The sequence below is a fragment of the Melanotaenia boesemani genome, chromosome 15, assembly GCF_017639745.1.
Source record: "Melanotaenia boesemani isolate fMelBoe1 chromosome 15, fMelBoe1.pri, whole genome shotgun sequence".
Lineage (NCBI taxonomy): Eukaryota > Metazoa > Chordata > Actinopteri > Atheriniformes > Melanotaeniidae > Melanotaenia > Melanotaenia boesemani.
Genome location: NC_055696.1, coordinates 6352597 through 6374000, shown reverse-complemented (window position 1 = coordinate 6374000; position 21404 = coordinate 6352597). Strand labels below are relative to the sequence as shown.

The window sequence follows — 21404 nt, the reverse complement described above, 5'->3', positions numbered from 1 at the left end:
TTAAGGCTAATGCCAACTATGCTTGTAAAATTGTCATTTAACTAAGATGGCCATTCAAAGATCATGTTCAAGGTCATAATTTAAACAGCTGTTCAACTCAACATCTCTCGTCTTTAATGCACACATGCATGCATTTTTATTTAAATATTACCCATATATTTATATTTATGCAAAGTGGGCATCTAAGAGCAGCTCTAATGGAGCATACTGATGCAAGACTTTTCATATTTGCAGTCCTATACTAGGTGAGGTTATATAGAATTCTGCAGATTAGTATATAATTTTACCAGACATTTAAACTTTACTTCAGTACTTGCATATGGCAGACTATAATGATTTTCACCTCCTATGATTCAGCCTCTTAAAAACTGTGCAGTGCTGTCACATTAGCATATCACTTCTGCAGATCTGATAGCGGTACAGACATTTTAGTCATGTCATGTGGTTTTCTACACAGAGCATACACTTCAAAATAACGCAGACACATTGGTCTATCAGTTTGATAATGCTATAAATTGTTTACATTTTTAAATAGACAATTTTATGGAGACTTTCATGCAACAAGCTATTACACCTTTTAACCAGCAGATGGTGTGTGTGTGCCATACAACTTGTTGCACAGCAACAACCTTCAAGCATTACCAGATTAGTGAAAGAAAGTATATGCACAAAACAGCAAGAGCAATCACTTTTAAATCTTTACTAATGGAGTTTCAGTTTGATCAAAATTAAAGCTGATTCAAAATATCAGAAACTGCATGAATTACAGCAACTGGTATTGCACATGCTGCTGGAGAATGCTTGCTAAACATTTGTCCTTCATGACATTGAGCATTTGGACAAAGTCAAAGACGTTTCTTTTGCTCACTATAGAAAAAAACTATTTCACTGTCATTTTATTTACATAAATGTGTGATTAATACAAAACATTCTGTACAAATTTCTGAGTCTGTTCTTTATCATTAAAAAATACATAAAACATAGTTTGAAGAGAAGTTTGCTTTATTAATGGAGAAACACAGTTTGTCATAAAGACTTACATTTTGTTTGAGCCTACAGACCCAAATAGTCTATTTTGTATATTTTGGTCTATAAAAGCAACACTTTCCAGTCAGTGTGAATTATAATACTGCAGATCATCACAACAACACAAAAACTGCTTTACATTTCCCTTTTTACAGTGTAGACACAATTGTCTATTTAAACAGGAGACCTACACTTCCTTCTGAGAGGTGACCAATGCGTTTATCAATATTAGAAAACCAAGTCTGTAAATTCAAATGTTTTGTGTGACTAAACCTGAGTATTACACTGTAAACTGTATATGTACAGTCATGTTTAAATATCTCCTCTGTCATGGCATTTTGTACACCAGCGTTCTACATGGCAGCACAAATTGCAAGACACATTTGAACCAGTTATAACACGTATGTAACATGTACACATCAGAAACCCCTTTGGTTTTGATCATGCTGTAATTAACATACTGCCTGTATCAGTCCTCATATCATGAAAACAATGTTGCAAACTGGCCTCAAATACCAAAACAAAGCATCAAATTACAGATTGTAAATAAATTCAATAGTAAAACAAACCACAATTCAACACATCTCTGTTTTGAGGACATCATAAGTTGGTCATTAAATCAAATGTCACTTAATAAAAGCCAGTATTTAGAAAAGCACCTGCATCCTGAAAAAGCAACAATCATCAAGCGCAAATCTGAGTATTATCTGCCGATGAACTTACTCATCCAGGCCAGTCTGCACCTGGCTGATCGCGCAAATGGCACATAGAGATCAGCCACTTATGGCCTGTAATTTGTGTTTTATGCGTTTAATCACCTTTAACAACCAGGTGAGACTCAGATTTGTGTTTGTTTTGTTACTCACAGCTTACAGTATGTGGTAAATAAATCATTTGTCCTCATATAGGTATATATATATATATATATATATATATATATATATATATATATATATATATATATATATATATAATTCATTGCATGACAACCTGCACGCTAAATCACTTAAAACCATGTTTGACAAAGCCACCCCAGAATAACTTTGGCATGTTTTATTAGGCAAAATATATCCAAAAATATTGAAATTCCCATTAAAATAGCATAAAGCAGACATGTCATTTCAGAACAGATGCACTTAACTAAGGTGCACAAGTTACAACAAATTATTTTACATATCTGACCAACTTAAGTGTTACCGTTACATTGCTAAATATACACACACGTGTGACTATGTACAGAGAGGACACGATGCTTACTGTTGTGCACAGGTTATCTGTGCACTTTTAGCTAGCATGTAAATGTCCCTGCAAATTAACTACTGTACCCAGTAAGAATTAGTACATACCAATGGGCTACTCCCAGTGACACACAGTGTCACAAACATTATGGCATTGATCCCCCCCACCCCCTTTTATTTAAATAAAACTATATTCATATTATACATTTCATATTTTGTTACATTCAAGGTATAGATACAATTTGTATCAACAAGCAAAAGTCAATTCTAGACATTTGTGGCTTATTTGTTTGCGGCACAAAGAAAGAGAGGGGCGAGGGAAAATGTACCACCATTCTGTCTTTAGTTCTACGTTCTGCTCAGGCAGAAAAGTCCTGGATTCCTACAGAAATTCATTATGACAGTAAGGGTTGTATTTTTGTCCTGAAAGTAGTCTACTGCCCAGAAAAACTGTGTCAGTTTGAAATCTGTAAAAAAAAAAAAAAAAAAAAAACTTGAATCATATGTCCTCTTTTTTCCTGAACACAAAGTTTGGTGCATCAACTGTGGTATACATTGTAGTCACTAAGTACATGATACGTGTAAGTACTTCATCTGGGCGATGGACTATTCCAATGTTCAGACTGTCACTGAGAAAGTGACAAAGCTTAAGTGATCTCAACTTTATTCACTATTGACAACCATGTTGACTTTTTAAATAAAATTCATCTATCGGTGATAACATACAGCACACAAGTCTTTTTGGCTCTGAGTATGTTTTTGACTATTCGACTATCTCAAGGAAAAAGGATGGCACGCAAACCTTTAGCCAAATGCCAGAAACAACCTTGACAGCAGCCTTGCAATCTGATTGTTTCACATGAAGAAACATTTAGGCAGTTTGTTTCACCTTCTCATGAACAGACAGGCGGCCGAAAGTGGCCTCGTCTTTTTTCATGAAAAAACAAAGTCGGCAAATCCCAAAATTCATTTGGGCAAAAACACATTCAACTTTTTTTTTTTTTTTTTTTTTTCATTTTCATTTTTTCTTAATTATTATTATTATTATTATTATATACCACGGTTTTACCTAGACGTTATAAAGAAATATATACTTTAAAGCACCAACAATGAGTCAGGCTCACACAATTGTCCTGTTAAAGAGTAATACCACCCACTTTATAAATTCTTTTCTTTTTTTATTATTTTTATTATAATGAATATGATTCTGTGATAGCATCAAAGCATAGTCGAATGCTGCTTCATTTTCAACAAATGGGCACTGTATGGATTTATTATTGATTTGTTTTAAGCCCAACATTATCAAGATTATTAAATATAAAACATTTTTTAGCTAAAAACTCTGATGTTAAACATTATGGGGGAAACATCATTTTATGCTGTTAATTTCAAGTCATAAATTTTAACATTCCTGAATTCTAAAAATAAGTGGCATTTCCCTTTAAAAGCATTCTAAGTATGGCCCTGCTATAAGGGTTTGCTTTACATGGTGCAGCCTCAATGATTTAAAAGCTGCATGTTTCATGCAGAGCCCTGTCCTGAGGGTGTAGGGTAGAGAAAAACAAGTTCCGGCTAAAAACTTGATTTCTTTCCTTTTGTTTAATAAATAATGTTGTGATACTTATTAATAATCAGTGTCTCTTATCTACTTAGTCACTATACTTTATCCATTATGGAAATATAGTTTAGCACCAATTATGTCCCATTCAGAAATCAAGCTCATTGGTTCAAAACTTATCAGGCAATAACCAAAACTATAGAAAATACAGACTTTTTTTTTTTTTTTTAATTACCACATTTGACTGGCTACATGGACACCCTTATGGACAAAAACATAACATCTAACTGAAGCTGCACCACATAAATTTACCCTGATAGCTTACTGTCCAATATCTCAAAGTGCAAAAATAGGTTATACACAAAAGGTACAAAGTTTTGCAATGCAATTTCCATATTTCAACTATACATAGCTAACCTTAAGGTACTACATGGTACATGTAGGATTTGCACAAAATATATCACTACTAGATCAGAGTACACTCTTGTCAGTAACCACTAGTTTCTGACAGGAATAGACATAAAAGTTAGAAAATTGAAAGCATCCTGAGAGCAATGTGCTGCAAGGCACAGCCAAACCCCTCCATGTTCCTTCAAGACTGGCTGCATTTATGAATATTGTATTATAGTAAATGTGTACTTGAGCAGTCTGGTCTCTCATAACAAGCCATACTGGAATTTTCTTCTCCAACATGCTCTAGTGTTTATTCAAAAGTATTTTCTTACAGTTTTTAAACCTATTACTCTACAAGATATCACAATATATTTAACAAACAACCAGGCGTAACTGTTACCGCCGGATTCTTACCTCCGACAAATGTAACATTAGCTAAATATTTAATCTGTTGCAAAAATTCTTGTGCAAACATCCATCTGTAAAGACCAAGACCGTTTCAATCCAGTAAATTTCAATGGCCGGTCCGTTCCTAAGTCTCAGACCACCACCAGGATAAGTTTAATCACATTTACATGCACACAAGAAACCAGGTAAGTATCACTGGGTTAAGGCATGAAAATGGATGACTTCATTCAATATTTTTAACCATTAGGATTTCTTTAAAAATGTTGCTTTCTGCTGGAAATGGGGAAATTAAACATTTCTTTTTATAGTAGGGAAATCTATCAGCTTTAAGATGTAACAGTACTGTCTCCCAGTTGTCCCATTACAGAACTATGTAATCAGAAATCAGGTTATTGATGAAAACAAGCAGAGGTACATGTAAAAGTAGTCTGAAACTAAATTAACCTGCCCGACAATTTAGAGCTACCGTTTTGAACAGCAATGCTTTGATTACTTTCACAATGAAAACAATCAGCTCAACAGACTTGACTATATATATATTTATATATAGCAAAACCCTGGACGTAGCATTCAATAAAATCAGAAAATAAGTTACATAGGAAATAATCCATTACAGATGTGACTTTATAATATAACCCAATTGATCCTATGGAGGAAAATTTAAATATGTATAATACTGACACTACAAAAATTCTGTCTTTTTTTGGCATTATTTAGCAGCTTATAAATAACTTCAAAATAATGGCTTTTGTGTGATAATATGTACATAAATATGTGCACTTGTATGCAAGTCAAATCTCTTTTTTGGCTTGCTTTGCACTGTCAAATTCTATCAAAATAGTAGGTTTAAGTGAGGCTGAGAAAATATATCTCTTTAGATACTATGATAGTGCTTTACATTTAAAAGTAGAAGGTTTCAATGACAAAGACTTCCACTGAAACCAATCAGACAATGACTAAAGCGTGAGGTCATTCAGATATAAGGCCATAAAATGTCATAGTTCATGCTGTGAGGTATAAATCTACCTCCCTTTTTTCAAAACAAATGCACAAAAAAGGTTTAAAAAAAATAAATCACAAGAATTATTTACAGCAGAGGCAGACTCAAACAAGGTTATTTATAGTTCCACTGCACTTAAAACGCTTCAGGGACTTCTCATAACACATTCGCAGGGCCTGAACAGGATCTTTATAAGAAATACGTAGTGTAGAAATGGTGACATGCCCTTGTGTCAAACTCAATACGCACACGTACGAGATGCACATAAGCAATTGTTTTGTTTGTTGACGATGTTGCCATGTAGCTTGTTTATTGATTCTCTTAGCTCACAATCACAAACAGGTTCAGGGTTGCACAACAAACTGCATTAAATAGGATCAGACAAAGGTTTAAGTTAAGCTAAAATTATGATTAATAATCAGTTGGTCATGACAGTAATGAATCTAGTAAGTAAAATTTTGAACATATAAACAAACCAATCTGTGACATAAAGACTACTATTATTCATCAAAAGTAACTGTATTCCTATAAATTTTTAGATCTTTATATAATAGGAAAAATATTAATTAGTGACACATTCAAGTAAACGCAGCCTATAAAAGGGACTCTTTAGCTTTTATGGTTTAGTTTAGAAAGAATGCCAATGATATCTTAATTATGATCTACTGTATGCTGGCCTGTGCTGATATAATGCAATATTTGTCTTTTATAAAGTGCATTAAATTAAGAAAAATATGGACACAGTATGGATAACACAATAACTTTTAGCTTTGAAGGAGTATGTGTCCAAACTCTTTGCTTGTACTGCATCTTTATAAAACATATAAACAACTAATAAAGCTGAGGAAGGTGCAAAATAAATCAGGGGGATAATTAACAGCCATGTCAAATGTTCAAGGACCCCTCTTTAAATTTTATAGAAATAAATCCTTTGTTGACCAAATGAAATGGTGCCAAATTCCTGTTCAGCCAGAGTGAATGTATCATGAAAAGGTATTACTTTGCATTATATCAGTTACACCACATTTAGGTAGCTGATATTTCTACTGTATACAATCTTAGTGATGTAAAATCTGATCACTTCAATTCCCATCAGACAGGACAAAATGAATAACTCCTGAGAGCAGATGCTGCACATGCAATAACTCTGAACAAGTGCCAATCTTTGCAATCAAAATCCTCATTTCTCTCATCATATGACTTTATAGCTGCTCAGTGACATGACCTCAGTTTTGTAACAATGACAGCAGCAAGTTGTTGTGGATCTGTCAAATGAGGGTTTTTCTCCATTACTGAGTGGACTATGTAAGCGGGAAAAATGTTACAAAGGTTCCTATATGTTTGATACTGGTGGTCTGGGATAGCATACCGCTCTTGGTGTTCGGCTGCAGATGGGGTCTCCCATGGTGAGTTCCAGATTTGTTCCATTTTGTCTGGCATGCTACGGACCATCACCCGCTCACAACATGGCATCAGGCTGTTACTAAGAGGATATGAATGATATCCATAGGACTCATTACCACAAGGCAGAGGGTCCCAGCTCGCATGCTGCTCACGGCACAGTGGTGGTCGCCTCTGTCTCATCGGGTTGCTGTCATACAGCCTTGAGTCTGATATACTGTCCATACGAGTCATACCAAGAGAACGTGTAGGTTGTGAGGACAAAGGTGGGAGGACATTCTGAACAAGTGGATAGTCTCCAGGACAGCTGGACCGGGCTGCCACTGCAGCATGCTGGATATGTGGTGCTAGATGAGATCCAGATTGCTTCCGGGGACCTTGCTTAGGCTCCTCTGGTCCGTAACTCTGTACTCTAGTCAGTACTTCATGATGAAACCCATGGGAAAAAGCCTGCATCCTGCCCTGTGCAGCCTGCTGCTGCCCCTTAATGCTCTCCTCCAAGCTGCTGTCCACAGAGCTTGGGTACAGGTCTCCATAAGAGGAGAACGAGTCACTGTTTGAATGGCTGAGGCAGGATTCAGGGCAGTGGCTGGGGTTTCTCTGATACACATGCTCGTGCTCCATGCTACAGAAACTGTCAACATTATGCATGCTGCTCATGCTCATATTTGAAAAATCACTGTGAAGTGAATAGTATCCATGATCACTAACTGAGTCGTATTTTGGGAACTGCTCACTGTAAGTTACAGAGGCGCCGTGACTATTAGTTACTAAAATAGGAGGATACTGTACACTAGACATGTGCTCCAGAGAACTGTGAGCAAACTGCAGAGAACCTGGAACTGGGCTGCTGGCTGATCGTGTGTTCAAGGCCCCAGCTGCGTGACTCTTAGCAGGCTGCATGGTGGGCACACTGAGAGCAGACACGAGGGAAGGCACTGAATTTGTCTCAGACTTCCGAACAACAGAGAGTGCCTCTGGAGGTTCACAGGCCACTGAGCGAATGCTGGGATCAGACTGACGTTTGGGTGCCACACGTTTGGCTTCAGAGTTGCTGTCCCCCTTTACATTTGCTGGACCAGTCCCACATTTAGCTAAAGCGCCTTCGCTCATTGTTTTCACTGCAGACAATTTGGCAAAGGCCCGCAGCTCATCTGCCACAGACCGCTGTGGTTGGTTGACACGCTCTGGATGATAGTACTTGCACTTATGTCCATACGTGCATTTTTTCCCTAGTTTGAAAAAATAACAGTTCCAGTTAAGAACATAAATTGTTAAATCACACAGACAAAAGCAACATTTATCAGCCATTGCTTTGAAAAGGCAACTTACCATAGGGGCAGGGTTGCTTTTTGTGTTCTGGAACAACAGGCTTCTTACGGAGAAAATTTTCTAAACTTGGCCCGTGTCTTCCCAGTGGATCATCAGGTGGCATAAACCTGTTAAAGACAACAAAAAGCATTCATTATTTGTTTCCCTTTGGATTCTCTAATATAATAAGCAAAGACTATGAAGCAATGGCCAAACAGATCATGCCTTGGGCAAAAAGTCTTGAATTGCTTTGAATAATCTGCCATTAACACCTCTTACTACCACTTACATAAAAAATACTGTGACAACTCTACCACAAAGACAATCTCTGCAAAACGGGTATAGTCAATGGTAAAATAGCCATGAACAGTGCATTTTAAATGATCTGATTGAAATTATTCTTACTTGTCATTGACAAATGAATACATAAGGAGACGCTCTTCTATAAACTTCTTCCACTCTGGCTTCTCATTTTGTAGGTCCCTGTAGTTGTCATTTGACACAATAATTCCATCAGAATCATAAGCCAGCTTCACTATGAAGCGATCATCATAGCACACCACCCTTCTGCCTTGAACTCTTCGAGATGGGGTGAAAACCAGAATCTTCTCTTTTTCCAGCTTGCGCAATATTTCTTGATCTGAAAAGAATTTCATGAAACAGTGTTAACATCTAAAACAAGCTGACACGTTTAGGATGACGTTTTTAAATTCCCATTAAACAGCATCAACGTTATGTTGATTAAAGTAATATACCCAGTAATTGTGTAGATATAATTTTCGTACCTGTGATCTGGGCATCAGGTCTTGACTGTTCTTTTCTCCAGGCTGGGACAAACACAGTGATGTCTTTGTGTCCTTTCTCGAGAAACCACTCAACAGCAAGCTGGATACCACGGCAAGAGAATACCTCTTTGTTTCCATGGCTGAGGAAAGAAAAATAAAAACAAACAAAAAAAATATATAGTATAAGGTCTACTTGAACCTAAAGAGGGAGATATCTAACAGAATATATGCACATGCTCAATTATTTAGACAAAAATAACTCCCTGTATTTACAAGTTTCCTACCTCATTGCCACATTTGAGCCATCAATGACAATGGGCCTGAGGTTATCAAACGTGTCTACAGAATCATCTTCCACTGAAACTTCGGGACTAACAGTCTCTTTAACACAGGGGGAGCGTGGTATTGTTGAGGCCGTGCTGCTGCAAGGTTGAGTTTCAGGCTCTACTTTGTTTCCAAGCCTTACAAGCTCAGCAAGAACGTCATTGATAAGCGCCGCAGCTCCCAACTTGTTAAGCACTGTCTCCACCTGCTCTCCTGAATAACCCAACTTCAAAGCAAACTCCATCTTGGTCTGGTACTCTTTTTCACTAGCAGGTTTGATCCCCAGTACGGTGTGGGTGTCATCCTCACGAAAATCTTGCACAGTGCTACTCTGCGAAAAACTGGGCCGATCGAGGCATGGAGAGCGACAGAGCTGACGGTGGGGTTTTGTTATAGTCAAAGGCTCCCTTCTCTTACAACTGCTGTTGTCCACCGGAACCCTCTGGGGTTTCTGCTCTTCCGATTCGCTTTCCGAGCTGCTTCCATCCTCAGACTCATCAGTGGCATGCTGCACCTCGCTTGAGTCAATGTTTTCCTCCCTGCAGGGGCGTTTTTCCATTTTGAGCTTCTCCACCATGGACCATGCTGTCATCAAGTTCGTCTTGACACCTTAGATTTCCACTCCATGCTTCCTCACCTCCGCCACAGCCAGGGAATCATACTCAGCGTTGAGACTTCAGCACTACAGGTTTTTTTTTTGTAGGGCCAAAGTAATATGGTTCCCCCCTATTTGAGCAGGCAAAATCAAGTTATGTAATCCTGTGAAAATAAAAAACAAAATGGTCAGTTTTGGTAATGTGTTAATTAACTTCAAAGTGATTTTATCATAAACAGACTCTGTTCCACTTTTTTTTTTTTTAAATGTACATTCAAAAGTCTTCTGGGACAATGTGACAAGTAGTCTACTTGAAAGACAAATCTCAGTGTAACTTGTGAAAATGAAAACTACAACAACAATTCTACACCAGTGTAGTGCATAACATGGCCTGTACACAAATAGCATGTAAATTGACCATGCAGACAGACAAAAACTGTGCAGTCTTTGAGCTGAATCTTTTCTAAAAATTAAAAACAGTTCAGGTACAAAATGTGCTAGTCCATTGCAGAATAACACCAGTCTCTACAAGAACAAAAAGCCTTACTGGTCTCACAAGCAGCTTTTGAACGAGACACACATGGAGCGAGTACATGAGTTAGCATAACCTGAAATTGTGTGGGCTGAACAGTGTATCCCTGCGCCTCCAGCCCACTGACTGACTATCTGAAATAAGCAGAATTCCATAGGGAGCGTGGCTGTTTTATGGTAAAACAGTGCAGAGGGCTTCAGAGAGGTCTACAGTATAAACCAGGCAAAAATGCCTTTTTTTAAAAAAACACATGGATATCAAAAATATTCACAAAAAAGTGCATAAATAAGCAGGCACACTATAATACTCTTTCCCTAGTCTTGTAGAGAGTAGAATACAGCAAGCTCAGAGCTTTAAGAGGCACAGCCCATGATGTGTGTTGCTTAGCAACACAGCCTTGTCATCAGCTAACTCCTTTTACCAGTCACGACTAACACAAACACTGCTCATCATCTCTCTTCATGCAGCCAGTAAATGCAGAACACTTGCAGTTACACTACAACTCAACTCCAAAACTCTTGATGCAGCATGTTTTGCAATAAAAAGAAATTAAAGAGAAAAAAATACCAATATTTATTTACAATATGTTTTTCAGTGCTAACCACAGAAAATAAGACAAGTCAACCTCGACTGTGACGTATGCATCTTGGAACATTATGTACGAACATCTCAACAGACATTCATAGCACCCTGGTCTAAGATTGACAGATATTTTAAAGGTCAGTCAAGGGCTAAACAAATATATGTTTATTCTAAGTGGATTTGTTTGTAAGTAAAGCATAAGTGGTACACACTCACCACAATATGTTGGACAAAGTTTAGGGAAAAGCTAGGTTTGGATATCTAAACAAACAGCTGAAAATGAGGTAAATTGAGGCACTGCGGTGGAAGTTAAAGGATTAGTGACAAACGGCAACAGCTCACACAGCCCACTGCCATTTAAGTCATCTTATGACTACATCAATACATGTTTAAAGGAGCAGAGCTCTTTCAATCCTTTCCCATCCACCTTCAGATTCACAAGCTTAGTCTCAGCAAGGCCTCCGGACTATCTCTGCACACACACAGCCTCATGTAGATCTGTTTCATAGCAACAAGTGAAACAGGCCAGTGAAGCCATCTTGTACACTGGTGACCCTACACCACTTCTAAAACTAAGCATGGCTAAACTGCACTAGAGTTAGGTAGTTAACACTCATCTTGAAATAAAAGGTTGATTAGAAAGCTAGAAACATGGAGTGGAATCAGTATTGTGGCATCTACACATCAGTTAAATTCAGTGTCAGTTTCAATAACTTACAACCTTCAAGAAAAATGAACTTTTATCTTTGAAGAAACACTAACAGTGGGAAGGAAGAACTCTTTACAGCAAAATACTTCTGGCAGAAACAAGGGTGCGAAGCAACCTGCTTCAACCATGCAGCACAGAAAAGAAAAGCAGGAAGAACCAAAGAGCTTCATAATGACGTTCTAGTGCTTTACACAGAAGAAAGTTGGTACTGCATTAGGTTTATTTTTCAACTCCTAAATCTGCTGCTTGTAAGTCTAAACACAAATCATGAAGAAAACAATCAGCATAACAAGTTTTTCTAAACTTTTACACATACTTGCACCATTTTCAAAGCTACTTTTAAGAAACTCCAAAATTTCAAAACCACAATGCAAAAATATTCTTGGAGAGCAGCTCAGCTGTGTTCTGAAGAACTGCTAAAAAGAAGAAAATGCATGAAGACTGTCAAGGAAATTATTTAAGAATATGAATTTTAGTCATTAATATGCTTCAGTAAAATAAGTCATTAAACAAACTTCCCCTAAGGAAAACTGCAACAGTCATCCAGTTCATGAAAGCTAGCCAAGCAGATCAAATACTTGCACTATGCTTCCATCAGTTAACTGGTTTCTGACACTAGAATAAGATGACCAAATGCTGGATTATATCATTTTTCTTATATATTTATGGGGGGATTTGACTGCTAGTAATTTTACACAAAAGACAGCAACATTATCAACAAGGCTCTTTAAAATGGGAGAAAGTTGCTTTCATTAATAAAAACACTAACCCTATCACATATAGGGATTTTTAATTTATATAGTAGAACATAAAGCCCTAAAATGTTCATCATGTCCTCGTGACAATTTTAGCTGTTATTTTAAATGGTAATAACTCATTTACTTTGTGAGTTACTGCAATGTTTGCACCTATTTTTAGACATCAAAAGCAGTTACATGTCCAGTTCACAGTGCTCAGTAGTATATGAATAAGTCTAAGACAGTTACTTTGACACAACATACAATCTGGATCATCAATATATTAATGCACTAAAAATATTCTTTATTCATTTGTACACACACATATATATATATGGACAAAACAAGTGTCATTATAAATCAGGGCGACAACTTTCTTCAAACTTTGTCATTCCGTCTCCTCAATATCTCTTCATTTCCCCCCCAAGTGTCATTTCATTAGCTTCTAACCAGTTTTGCTTAACTGCTGTGAGCTTTTCATTACTAGTTCCAGTTTTCTGGTGAATTCAAATCAAACTAACTAAATAAAAGAAAAATACCCCCCCTTTCTTTCTTTAAATCAATCGAGCAATACCAGCGTGCATCTGGCCTAAAATTCAAGCATTAATTTCACTGACATTAACCCTCCTGTAGTGTTTTATTAACTTTTGCGTCTATATTATTGCCCTGATTGATCCAACAAGTTGACACGTCAATATAAAAATACAGAAACCTCAAGTGCTTCACACCTTTAGCAACAGCATGAGTAAAGAAGGATGAAATATAGGAAGGCTAAACAACATGACACTACATGACAAACTATTTATCTGAGCTTTAAAAACTATATAATTTACTGCACATAATATTACATTCAAGACTGAATTTGATGGGAAATAAATTTGGGCCCGAGTTGCGGTTAGCATACGCTAGAAAGCTGGTCAAACATTTCTTAGCAAACTGAAGAGTCAACATTTTAGCTACATAATTTCAGTGGTCTAATTCTGGTTATACTTATCAATTGAAACGATAACTGTTGCCGCACGCTACTGTTAACCTGTTAGCTTTTCGGGCAACCCGAATCTCTAGTTAACGGTATTGAAGCTAAGTAACGCTAGTGAGTTAACATCTAGCTGTATTAGCTTTAGCCAACTCAGGGGCATCACAGGCTAACTTAAACGCCTGGTTGCTAAGGCTAGCTTCAGCTGCGTGTGCTAACAATTTAGCGCGAATACTACCGTAACTTGAGATAAAGTTGAATGTCATTAAATAATTTAGATCATGCTTGAACAATAGCAATACGTTACAATTCTCCATATGCTCTGCACGTACATCACTGCCATCGTTGACTTCAAACGGTGCTCGTCTCACCTTGTTGCTGTCATCCTCCTCGCCTGTAACAGTTGTTTTGCTGCCATTGGCGCTGTCGCAGTTTGGTCAGGGTTGCCAGATAATGAGAGGGAAACAAGTAAATTACACCTCCAAGAGACGATGTTGAAATCCCTTCACAAACTTTATTTAATGCATCAGACGTTAAAATAACCCATAATCTCTTTTAAAATGGCATGAAATGATAGTTTGATAGCTAACAATATCCCATACCTGTGTGAATGCCGCTTTCTTAAAATAACATCTCAGAGCACCAAACTTAGTAAAAATGATCACTGTTCATTTGAAAATTACATCAGGGTAAACATTATGAACTTTATTTAAAGTGGTACTAATTACACTTTAGAATAACCACAATTTTCAAACTACACTGAATCTTTGAAAACTGACTGATTTGTCAGACTATAGCCATGCCTTTTATTCAAAAGCAAGTAAATAGCAAATATGTACACACATATTGAATTTGACATTCATTTATTTGAACTGGTATTTTGAAATTTTATCAGCAAGGGGGTCAAAGCAGCTTTCTGATGACTTCCAGGTAAATAGATGTACATTTCAACCCCAGGGGAGCCTTTATGTGCACATTTTCCTCAGGTGATCGGGTAAACTTTAAAGTCTACCTACTGCTTGTGCAACATGTATGGACGAGGTTGAAAATGGACTAATAGTTTGCAAAGATCTCCATGCCAAGCACAGACTATTGGACTGATTAATGCTGTAATAAACCCCTGTGATACTGAACTGAGACAGCTGTGTGTGGACAGAGACAAGAACAACAGAGGGAAAATATGTCATGTCACATTTATTTTTGTGTAAGGCAGTGTTCTACTCTGACAAAATAGTAACAGATTTTCAAAAAATTAAAGAAAGCAACACAATCTTTTTAGAAAACATGAAAACAGAACTCATACTAAACAATATTTACCATGTGAAACCATTTTAAAGGACATATTACAGTGTACAAATTACAGAGAATATAAATACAAATTTGACCTTTTTTCAATATTGTTTCTCAAGAATATGACACAAGGTGGAAATGTTTATCTTGACATTTGACTGTGTATAAACATAAAAGCCCCCATTGAAATGCTTACAGTAATGCAATTTTGGACAGAATTAATTTAGCATGAATTTTGAACTTTAGGTTGAAAATGGGCCAAAGTAAAAAAAAAAAAAAAAAAAAAAAAAAGACCACACCAGAAAGATATGGTTAAAGGCAAACAGGATGTTTGACCTACTTCTTCAGTTTGGTTTCCTTTCCCACATTAACCATTTTTATATATTTTACTGCTTTTGAACAGGTTCTTCGGTGTAATACGTTTTTGCATATCAGATATTTGCATCTGAGATGCTAATGACATGCAAATATATTTGTTTTCCTTTCTAAGCAGCCTATTGTATGTTCCTAAAATAACAGCTAAATTTGAAAAGTGAGAACTATCAGTCACAATCATCCTGCTTATCTTACGGGTTCAGCAGAAAAACTAGCTAGCTTAATGCATTTTAAAAGTGACCCCATGAAGGTGTCAAGAGACTTGTAATAAAATCAGGTAATGAGGTAATCATTTATGCAGTTGAGATATTCCTTTGTTGTTTCACAAAAGTAATCTGCTCTGAAATTCAGTTTAGACAACATTAAAACCACCACAACTGCTTAAAACAAACCTCACTACAGCAAAAAGTATCTGGGAAAAGTTGTAAAAACAAACACACGTTGACATTTACAGAATAAGCATTCCTATGTTCAAAGGCAAGCAGGGTTTGGTCGGCTTAGTTTGGCTGTAAAGTGGAGTCAGGCCAATGAACATTGCTGACATTAGTGAAGAGATCTAGATACCGAGGCTACACATGGGTACAAACAATCTAGCAGAACTCGGTAGCTTAATGATATGAAACTGAGTATTTCAACTGCAAATGAAAATGGCATTCCCTTAAATATCTTTAGCTAACATCTATGCAACTTGTGTGCAAAGTAATTGGTACTGTGCAAATATGATGTTATGTTACAGAATAGATCATGTTCATATTCGACTCTACTTCTCTCACAGCAGTGAGCAACTTTTCATAATTAGTTGTGCAAGTAAAAATGAGCAACAATTATTCTTTTGGTGAAATTAAAAGCACTTCCTGGCACAAAAACATTTGATCTGAACTGTGTGATGGAGAGCCTTTTAATTAAAAGTTGCCTCTGAGAGATTGCTGCAGGCAACAGGGCACGCCACATCCCTGGATGCTCTCGTTTCAATGAGGACAGCCATTACATCTTTAGAAACAGCTGCATTAAGAGGACTCTTAGCATGGGCTATACCTTCCCTACCAGGTGCTGGTTTGCTTTTACCGCTCTGATTATAGGATTGCAAATTAGCAGCAGCCTTACAGAAAATACTCCCATCAATGTCAAGTGATTCCTCTTCCATCATTCCAGGATAAACAAAGGTGCTCTGAGGTAAGCAGGAATATGACAGCAAAGGACGGTAATGTTTGCTGTAAAGTTCTGTATTCTGTGAAACTAATTCACAGCTGTCTGACACATCAGAGGATAGATGCGGCAGTTTACTGTTAAGGTCGCTGTTGGATGAGCAAGGAAACAGCATGTGTTCTACTTGGATTTGACTGAGACTCTGTACCTCGTCAGTGATTTTTCCTTCTGTCAAAGAAAGGCTTAAAGCCACTTCTGACCTTGTTTGGGGTGATAAGGCCATAATGCTGTTACTGTCTTGAACTTCTGATGCAGATATGACTACATTCTTTTTATAATACAGTGAAGAGTCTCCCTCAGAGTCCTTTTTAGTTTGCGGACAAGGAACTGTAGCAGCTCTGTTCTCTCCGTAGGTGTTAGGCAAATTCAACTCAAGGCTTTCTGTGTCCAAAGACCTACTCCTCCTGTCTAGGGACAATGGATTAGGCATGGGCTGGCTGAATCTTGCAAGGCCTAGGTGACGTGGGAGACTAGCAACAGCCCACGTATTACTGATCAGATTCTGTTCATACAGGTCTAACATCGGATAATCACATTCAGCAAATGCATCTTTTTGTAGGTAGCTGTCTTCAAACTCCTGATAGGGTGACGAAATTTCTTCTTCCAGTTCGATGTGAATCTGCTCATCGTATTCACCCTCATTATGCATATCTACTACATCAAATGTGACTATGGTAGGTAAGGCCTCCATGTTTGGAGTGAAGGCAGTGTTTGTCCCCAGATCATCTACATTGTTGCACAAGTCACTCAGCATTAGAGTGCGTTTTGTGTAATCTACGAGTGCTTGTGAGAAACACACCGTCTCCCCATCATCCATATACCTGTTAGAATCTTGAGACTGAGGATTGATATTTCTGTATGGTAAAGCCACAGGTTTGTTTTCTTCAAGATGTTCCTCTTTGGGTTCACAAAAAGTTTCAAAGTCTGGGTCAGATGTGCTCCCAAATGACAAGCTGCTGTGTTGTTTATCACAGTCAGCATTTGTGGATTTAGTTATTTTTTCAGTGGAAGCAAGAGCATTTTCCTTTTCATTAAATATATCCGGTTCAATGTTATTCATGTTGACTGATGTTTGTGGTTTTGAATTCAAATTCCCGTTTGTATTCGCTCCAATTTCCTGCTGACCCACCACATTTTGTGCCGACTCTGAGGATTTAGTGCATGTGCTTGGCATCTCTACAAAATCATCTTTGTACAGTTCAGCACTTATTTGTAAGCGATTTATTTCTGGAACGAAGGTAGGATCTGTCACGTCAACCGGCTCAGTTAAATAGTCACTCTGTTTTGAACTGGGAAGATGTGATTTGTTTTCATAATGAGGGCTGATGAGACTCTCATCAGGAGCAAAAAGTTCATAGAGGGCATCACCACTGTAACTGTCCCTGGGTAATCTGCCTGTCCTTAATCGGTTACTTTTTTCTTGCCCTTCCTCTGGCCCAGGAGTTGTTGAATCATAGTAGCCCTCATCACTATTTGGAACTGACTCCTGATGCTCACTTTGAGGAGTTAAAACATCAGCAATAGAGGAAGTGTCCATGCCACCGGCCTGCTGTGCACTACTACTATTCAGTGCATCCATATTGTGAGAACTTGTCAGCTCAGCTGTCATTTCTGTCTGGTCTGGATTGCAACTACAGCACATCTCCTCTGACGCATTGTTTCCCCAGAAATCCTGAAGACAAGTTTCATCAAAATCTTCTGGCGAGGCCATTTCTTCACCACCACCCTGATAAGTCAGATAACAAGAAGCTCTCTTCCCTCCATTTCTGCTCCTTTCACCAGAAACGGTGCTTTCTGTGATGCTGTCGTCCTCTTGATCTGCAATGATGTCCCCACAGCCAGTTAGCGAATCAAAGCTCTTTAACGATGCAACGTCTCCAAATATTATGTTCAGCTGATCTGATGAGCCTGTAGGTGTTCCAGACTTTATTGCAGGCTGTGAAATCGCTGGCTCACTGGAACCTCTAGAAGGTTCATATTCACCAGAAACTATGCCCTTTACATGAATTTCCTCGAACTGATCATCAAACACCTGATCACCAAAGTCAGACTTTGGGCTTTCTTTTGCAACGCAGTTCTCTAATTCTATTGCATCTACATCATCACATTCAAGTGCATTGGGAATATCACACATAACATCTGCTAAATCAGGCACATCAGGTTCAGATCCCAGGCACTCTGTGACATACTGGTCGGTGTTGTCCTGGACAACAGGCACCTCTTTCTTGACATGAGGAGAGGACACTGCAGTCATTTCAGTTTTGTCCAATCCAACATTCCTCCTGTGTTGCTTAAAACTTTGAAAAAGACTCCTTAAACCCTTTTTCTGCCGTCCCAGAGTCAGAGACTTCAGGTCAACAGCAGGGTGACTACATTCATTGTGACAGTTGCTCTGGAGAGCTCCAGCAACGTCCTTCTGGCTATGGTACTCAAAATCCCCAGCTGAGGCAAATCCACTTCTCAGACTATCGTCATGACTGACTTTACTTAGCCCATCATGTGTTCTGCTTTTGCCAATTCCTTTCTTAGAGACCCACTTGCTCTGGTTTTTACTCCTCCCTCCAAAGAAACTTGGCAATATACATATACTTTTACGAACTCCAAAAAATGTCAGGGCAGTCCTCCTGAATTTTCCTGTTTTTTGAGATTTCACTGCCACATTCGTTGACTCTGACTGAAGCTCCTCAGCAATATCATCAGGGCCACATCGGGAGGGCTGATCTGCCCCTGAAGGTGAAGGCTTGGCATCACTTGGTAGTTCATCTACCTTGCGAGAAGCCATGGCTAGCACATTTACAACAGCAGGTGTTTGACCCAGGGCATAATAGTCGAGCTTTAAAAATCAGCTGATGGCATGACTGGAGTTTCTCCTCCGTCTGATACGAGTCCTGTATTAAGAGAATTGAAAACACCATCAATGATCAAGCTATATCTAAAACTGGCCAAAGTAGTATCTAGCAAAGTAAATTTCAAAACTCATTTGCATCAGAAGCAGAGAACCCCTAATACTCAAAATAGAGTTTCAATGTATTTGCATTTTATTAGTTTTCTTACTGCTTTGTTTTACTGCTAATATAAATACTTGTCTTTTCTTTGCTACATAAATTAGAATAATGTACATGCAACGTGATTTCTGCGGGTAAGGGTCTCAGTTACAATAGTTACATAGTTTAGTAACATAATAAATCATCATTGAATCATGAAAACGGTCTCTAAAACAGCAGCTAAAGTAAATCAATCTGAGGTGACTCAAACTGAAAACCTGTCAAAAAGTGATGTATTGTATTCAGGTTTTATGCAATTAACTTATAAAGTAACGTTAGCAAACAGGTAAGACACATTTTAGTGATTCCACATCATTTAAATGAGCATTTAAATTATGTCTAATTTGGTCTAAATATGTATAAACAAAGAATTCTGAGTATGTATTTCTGAAATGTGTCATATACATTTAATGCACTTTAGTCTTCTATTAACTGTCATATTGTGTAATTTCTTGATTTTTCTGCCATTTTCTTTAGCGTTTTTCTCAATCATACCTAGCAGCTCAATCTCCTTTAGCTTTTTTGGTTTTCAAAAGTAATTTCTAAAATTGTAAAAATAAAAAAATAACTAAATTTAAAAAGACATATGAGGAATGTCAAAGTCTGGTCCTCAAGAAGTCACTGTCCTGCAGGTTTTTAGAGATGTTCCCTGCTTCAACAAGGCTGACACAGATTAATGGATCATTAACAGGCTTGGGTAAACCTAAAACCTGCAGGACATTAGCTCTTGAGGACAGACATGGGCATTCCTGGTGTAAAATAAGCCAGGATATTGGAACTAAGGCTATTAATGTAAGTTGGGCTAAAATAAGCATAATCCAAATTATGCTTGAATGCTCACATTGGCACATTAGTCAACTTTAAAACATTTTAATTTTGCCTTGATGTACACATTCAAATGTGTTCTTATTTAAAATTGCTGGGTTTCAATCTTGATACAGCAATATAGCAACAGGTTAGCTTTGTATTCTAGTGGCACTACCATACCACGGGCCTACTAAATGTTCATCCTAAATGTTAATTAAGCTAACAACGGCAACACATGGCAACTTTACGTAATTTCTCACAGTAGTTTCCATTCCAAATTAAACTGCAATCCCAGCAACACAAATGAGCAAACGACGGCATGGAGTAAACAAACTTACCCACTACTACCTAGTTGTGGCCGTACGGAATTGGTGATGTTTTGTCGAGTAAGGGAGGGAGTTGTACCTCAGTACATGGTTTCTGAGAACTCCAACTTGGCTTTAACTTCTGTACAGCAACTGCCTTGCGGTTGACCGCGGACGCGTAGCAGATACACCCAGGTCCGGGTTCATTTGTTTCCAGCTACCGTTAGCTAGCCGCGGTGCTAGCTAACAACGTTAACCACACTCACCAGTGTCTCCTCCAGTTTGAGGATGTAGTGTAATGGAAGTCTGACAGTTGCAGACGGTGCTAACGGTATAGTGCACCTAAGCAAACATTCACTTGAAGAAACTTGCACATCACCCGTGCATGTTGAAATCTCTCCTGGTTATCTCAATACAGCCATCACATTTAAATAATGGGTAATGACTTCCACTTGGGACTTTAGGTAATTTCCCCAAATCGCCTTTCCTCTCCTCGGCGCATGTTAGTGACGCAACACGTGTGTAATCGCTAGACGCAGTAGTAGCAAGTTTCACACAAAGAGCCAAATCAGCCAAATGCTCTCAGTCAAAGCCTTTGTTCAAGTCATTCAGTTGAAATTGTACATTAAATCTCTTCAATATTTAACCAACAATGAAGATATCTCATCTACTAATATGTATCTGAAACTGTTTAAATGAAGGATATTATATTATGAAGTGACGTCTGCCTGTTTTTCTTTTAGTTATCCGTCAACCCATTTATACTTCCCATGAGAATGTGAAATTAAAATGTCTATGTTGA

The 21404-nt window shown here is 37.8% G+C and overlaps 2 protein-coding genes across 3 annotated transcripts; both read right to left on the bottom strand.

Moving 5' to 3' along the window:
• Positions 1-2792: 2792 nt before the first annotated feature.
• Positions 2793-14014, bottom strand: zc3h12b (zinc finger CCCH-type containing 12B). Of its 2 annotated transcripts, none has more exons than XM_042007545.1 (6): positions 13947-14014; positions 9405-10203; positions 9121-9260; positions 8741-8975; positions 8357-8463; positions 2793-8256 (listed from the first exon to the last, which is right to left on the bottom strand). In XM_042007545.1, exons 2-6 carry the CDS (start codon positions 10034-10036, stop codon positions 6836-6838), a joined length of 2535 nt encoding a protein of 844 aa, XP_041863479.1. In that variant the 5' UTR covers positions 10037-10203; positions 13947-14014; the 3' UTR covers positions 2793-6835. The 2 variants fall into 2 exon arrangements, with proteins under 2 accessions (XP_041863479.1, XP_041863480.1); XM_042007546.1 differs by having other exon boundaries at positions 13908-13987.
• A 740-nt stretch (positions 14015-14754) lies between these two features.
• Positions 14755-21366, bottom strand: amer1 (APC membrane recruitment protein 1). Its single transcript, XM_042007541.1, has 2 exons — positions 20636-21366; positions 14755-19334 (listed from the first exon to the last, which is right to left on the bottom strand). Exon 2 carries the CDS (start codon positions 19226-19228, stop codon positions 16139-16141), a length of 3090 nt encoding a protein of 1029 aa, XP_041863475.1. The 5' UTR covers positions 19229-19334; positions 20636-21366; the 3' UTR covers positions 14755-16138.
• Between the last annotated feature and the right edge of the window lie 38 nt (positions 21367-21404).

Coding starts and splice junctions, on each gene's coding strand:
- zc3h12b (XM_042007545.1), bottom strand. CDS start 10,036: ATGACAGCATGGTCCATGGTGGAGAAGCTCAAAATGGAAAAACGCCCC. Junction 8,976..9,120: donor ACCTGATGCCCAGATCACAG/GTACGAAAATTA, acceptor AATTCTTTTCAG/ATCAAGAAATATTGCGCAAG. Junction 8,464..8,740: donor TATTCATTTGTCAATGACAA/GTAAGAATAATT, acceptor TGTCTTTAACAG/GTTTATGCCACCTGATGATC.
- amer1 (XM_042007541.1), bottom strand. CDS start 19,228: ATGGCTTCTCGCAAGGTAGATGAACTACCAAGTGATGCCAAGCCTTCA.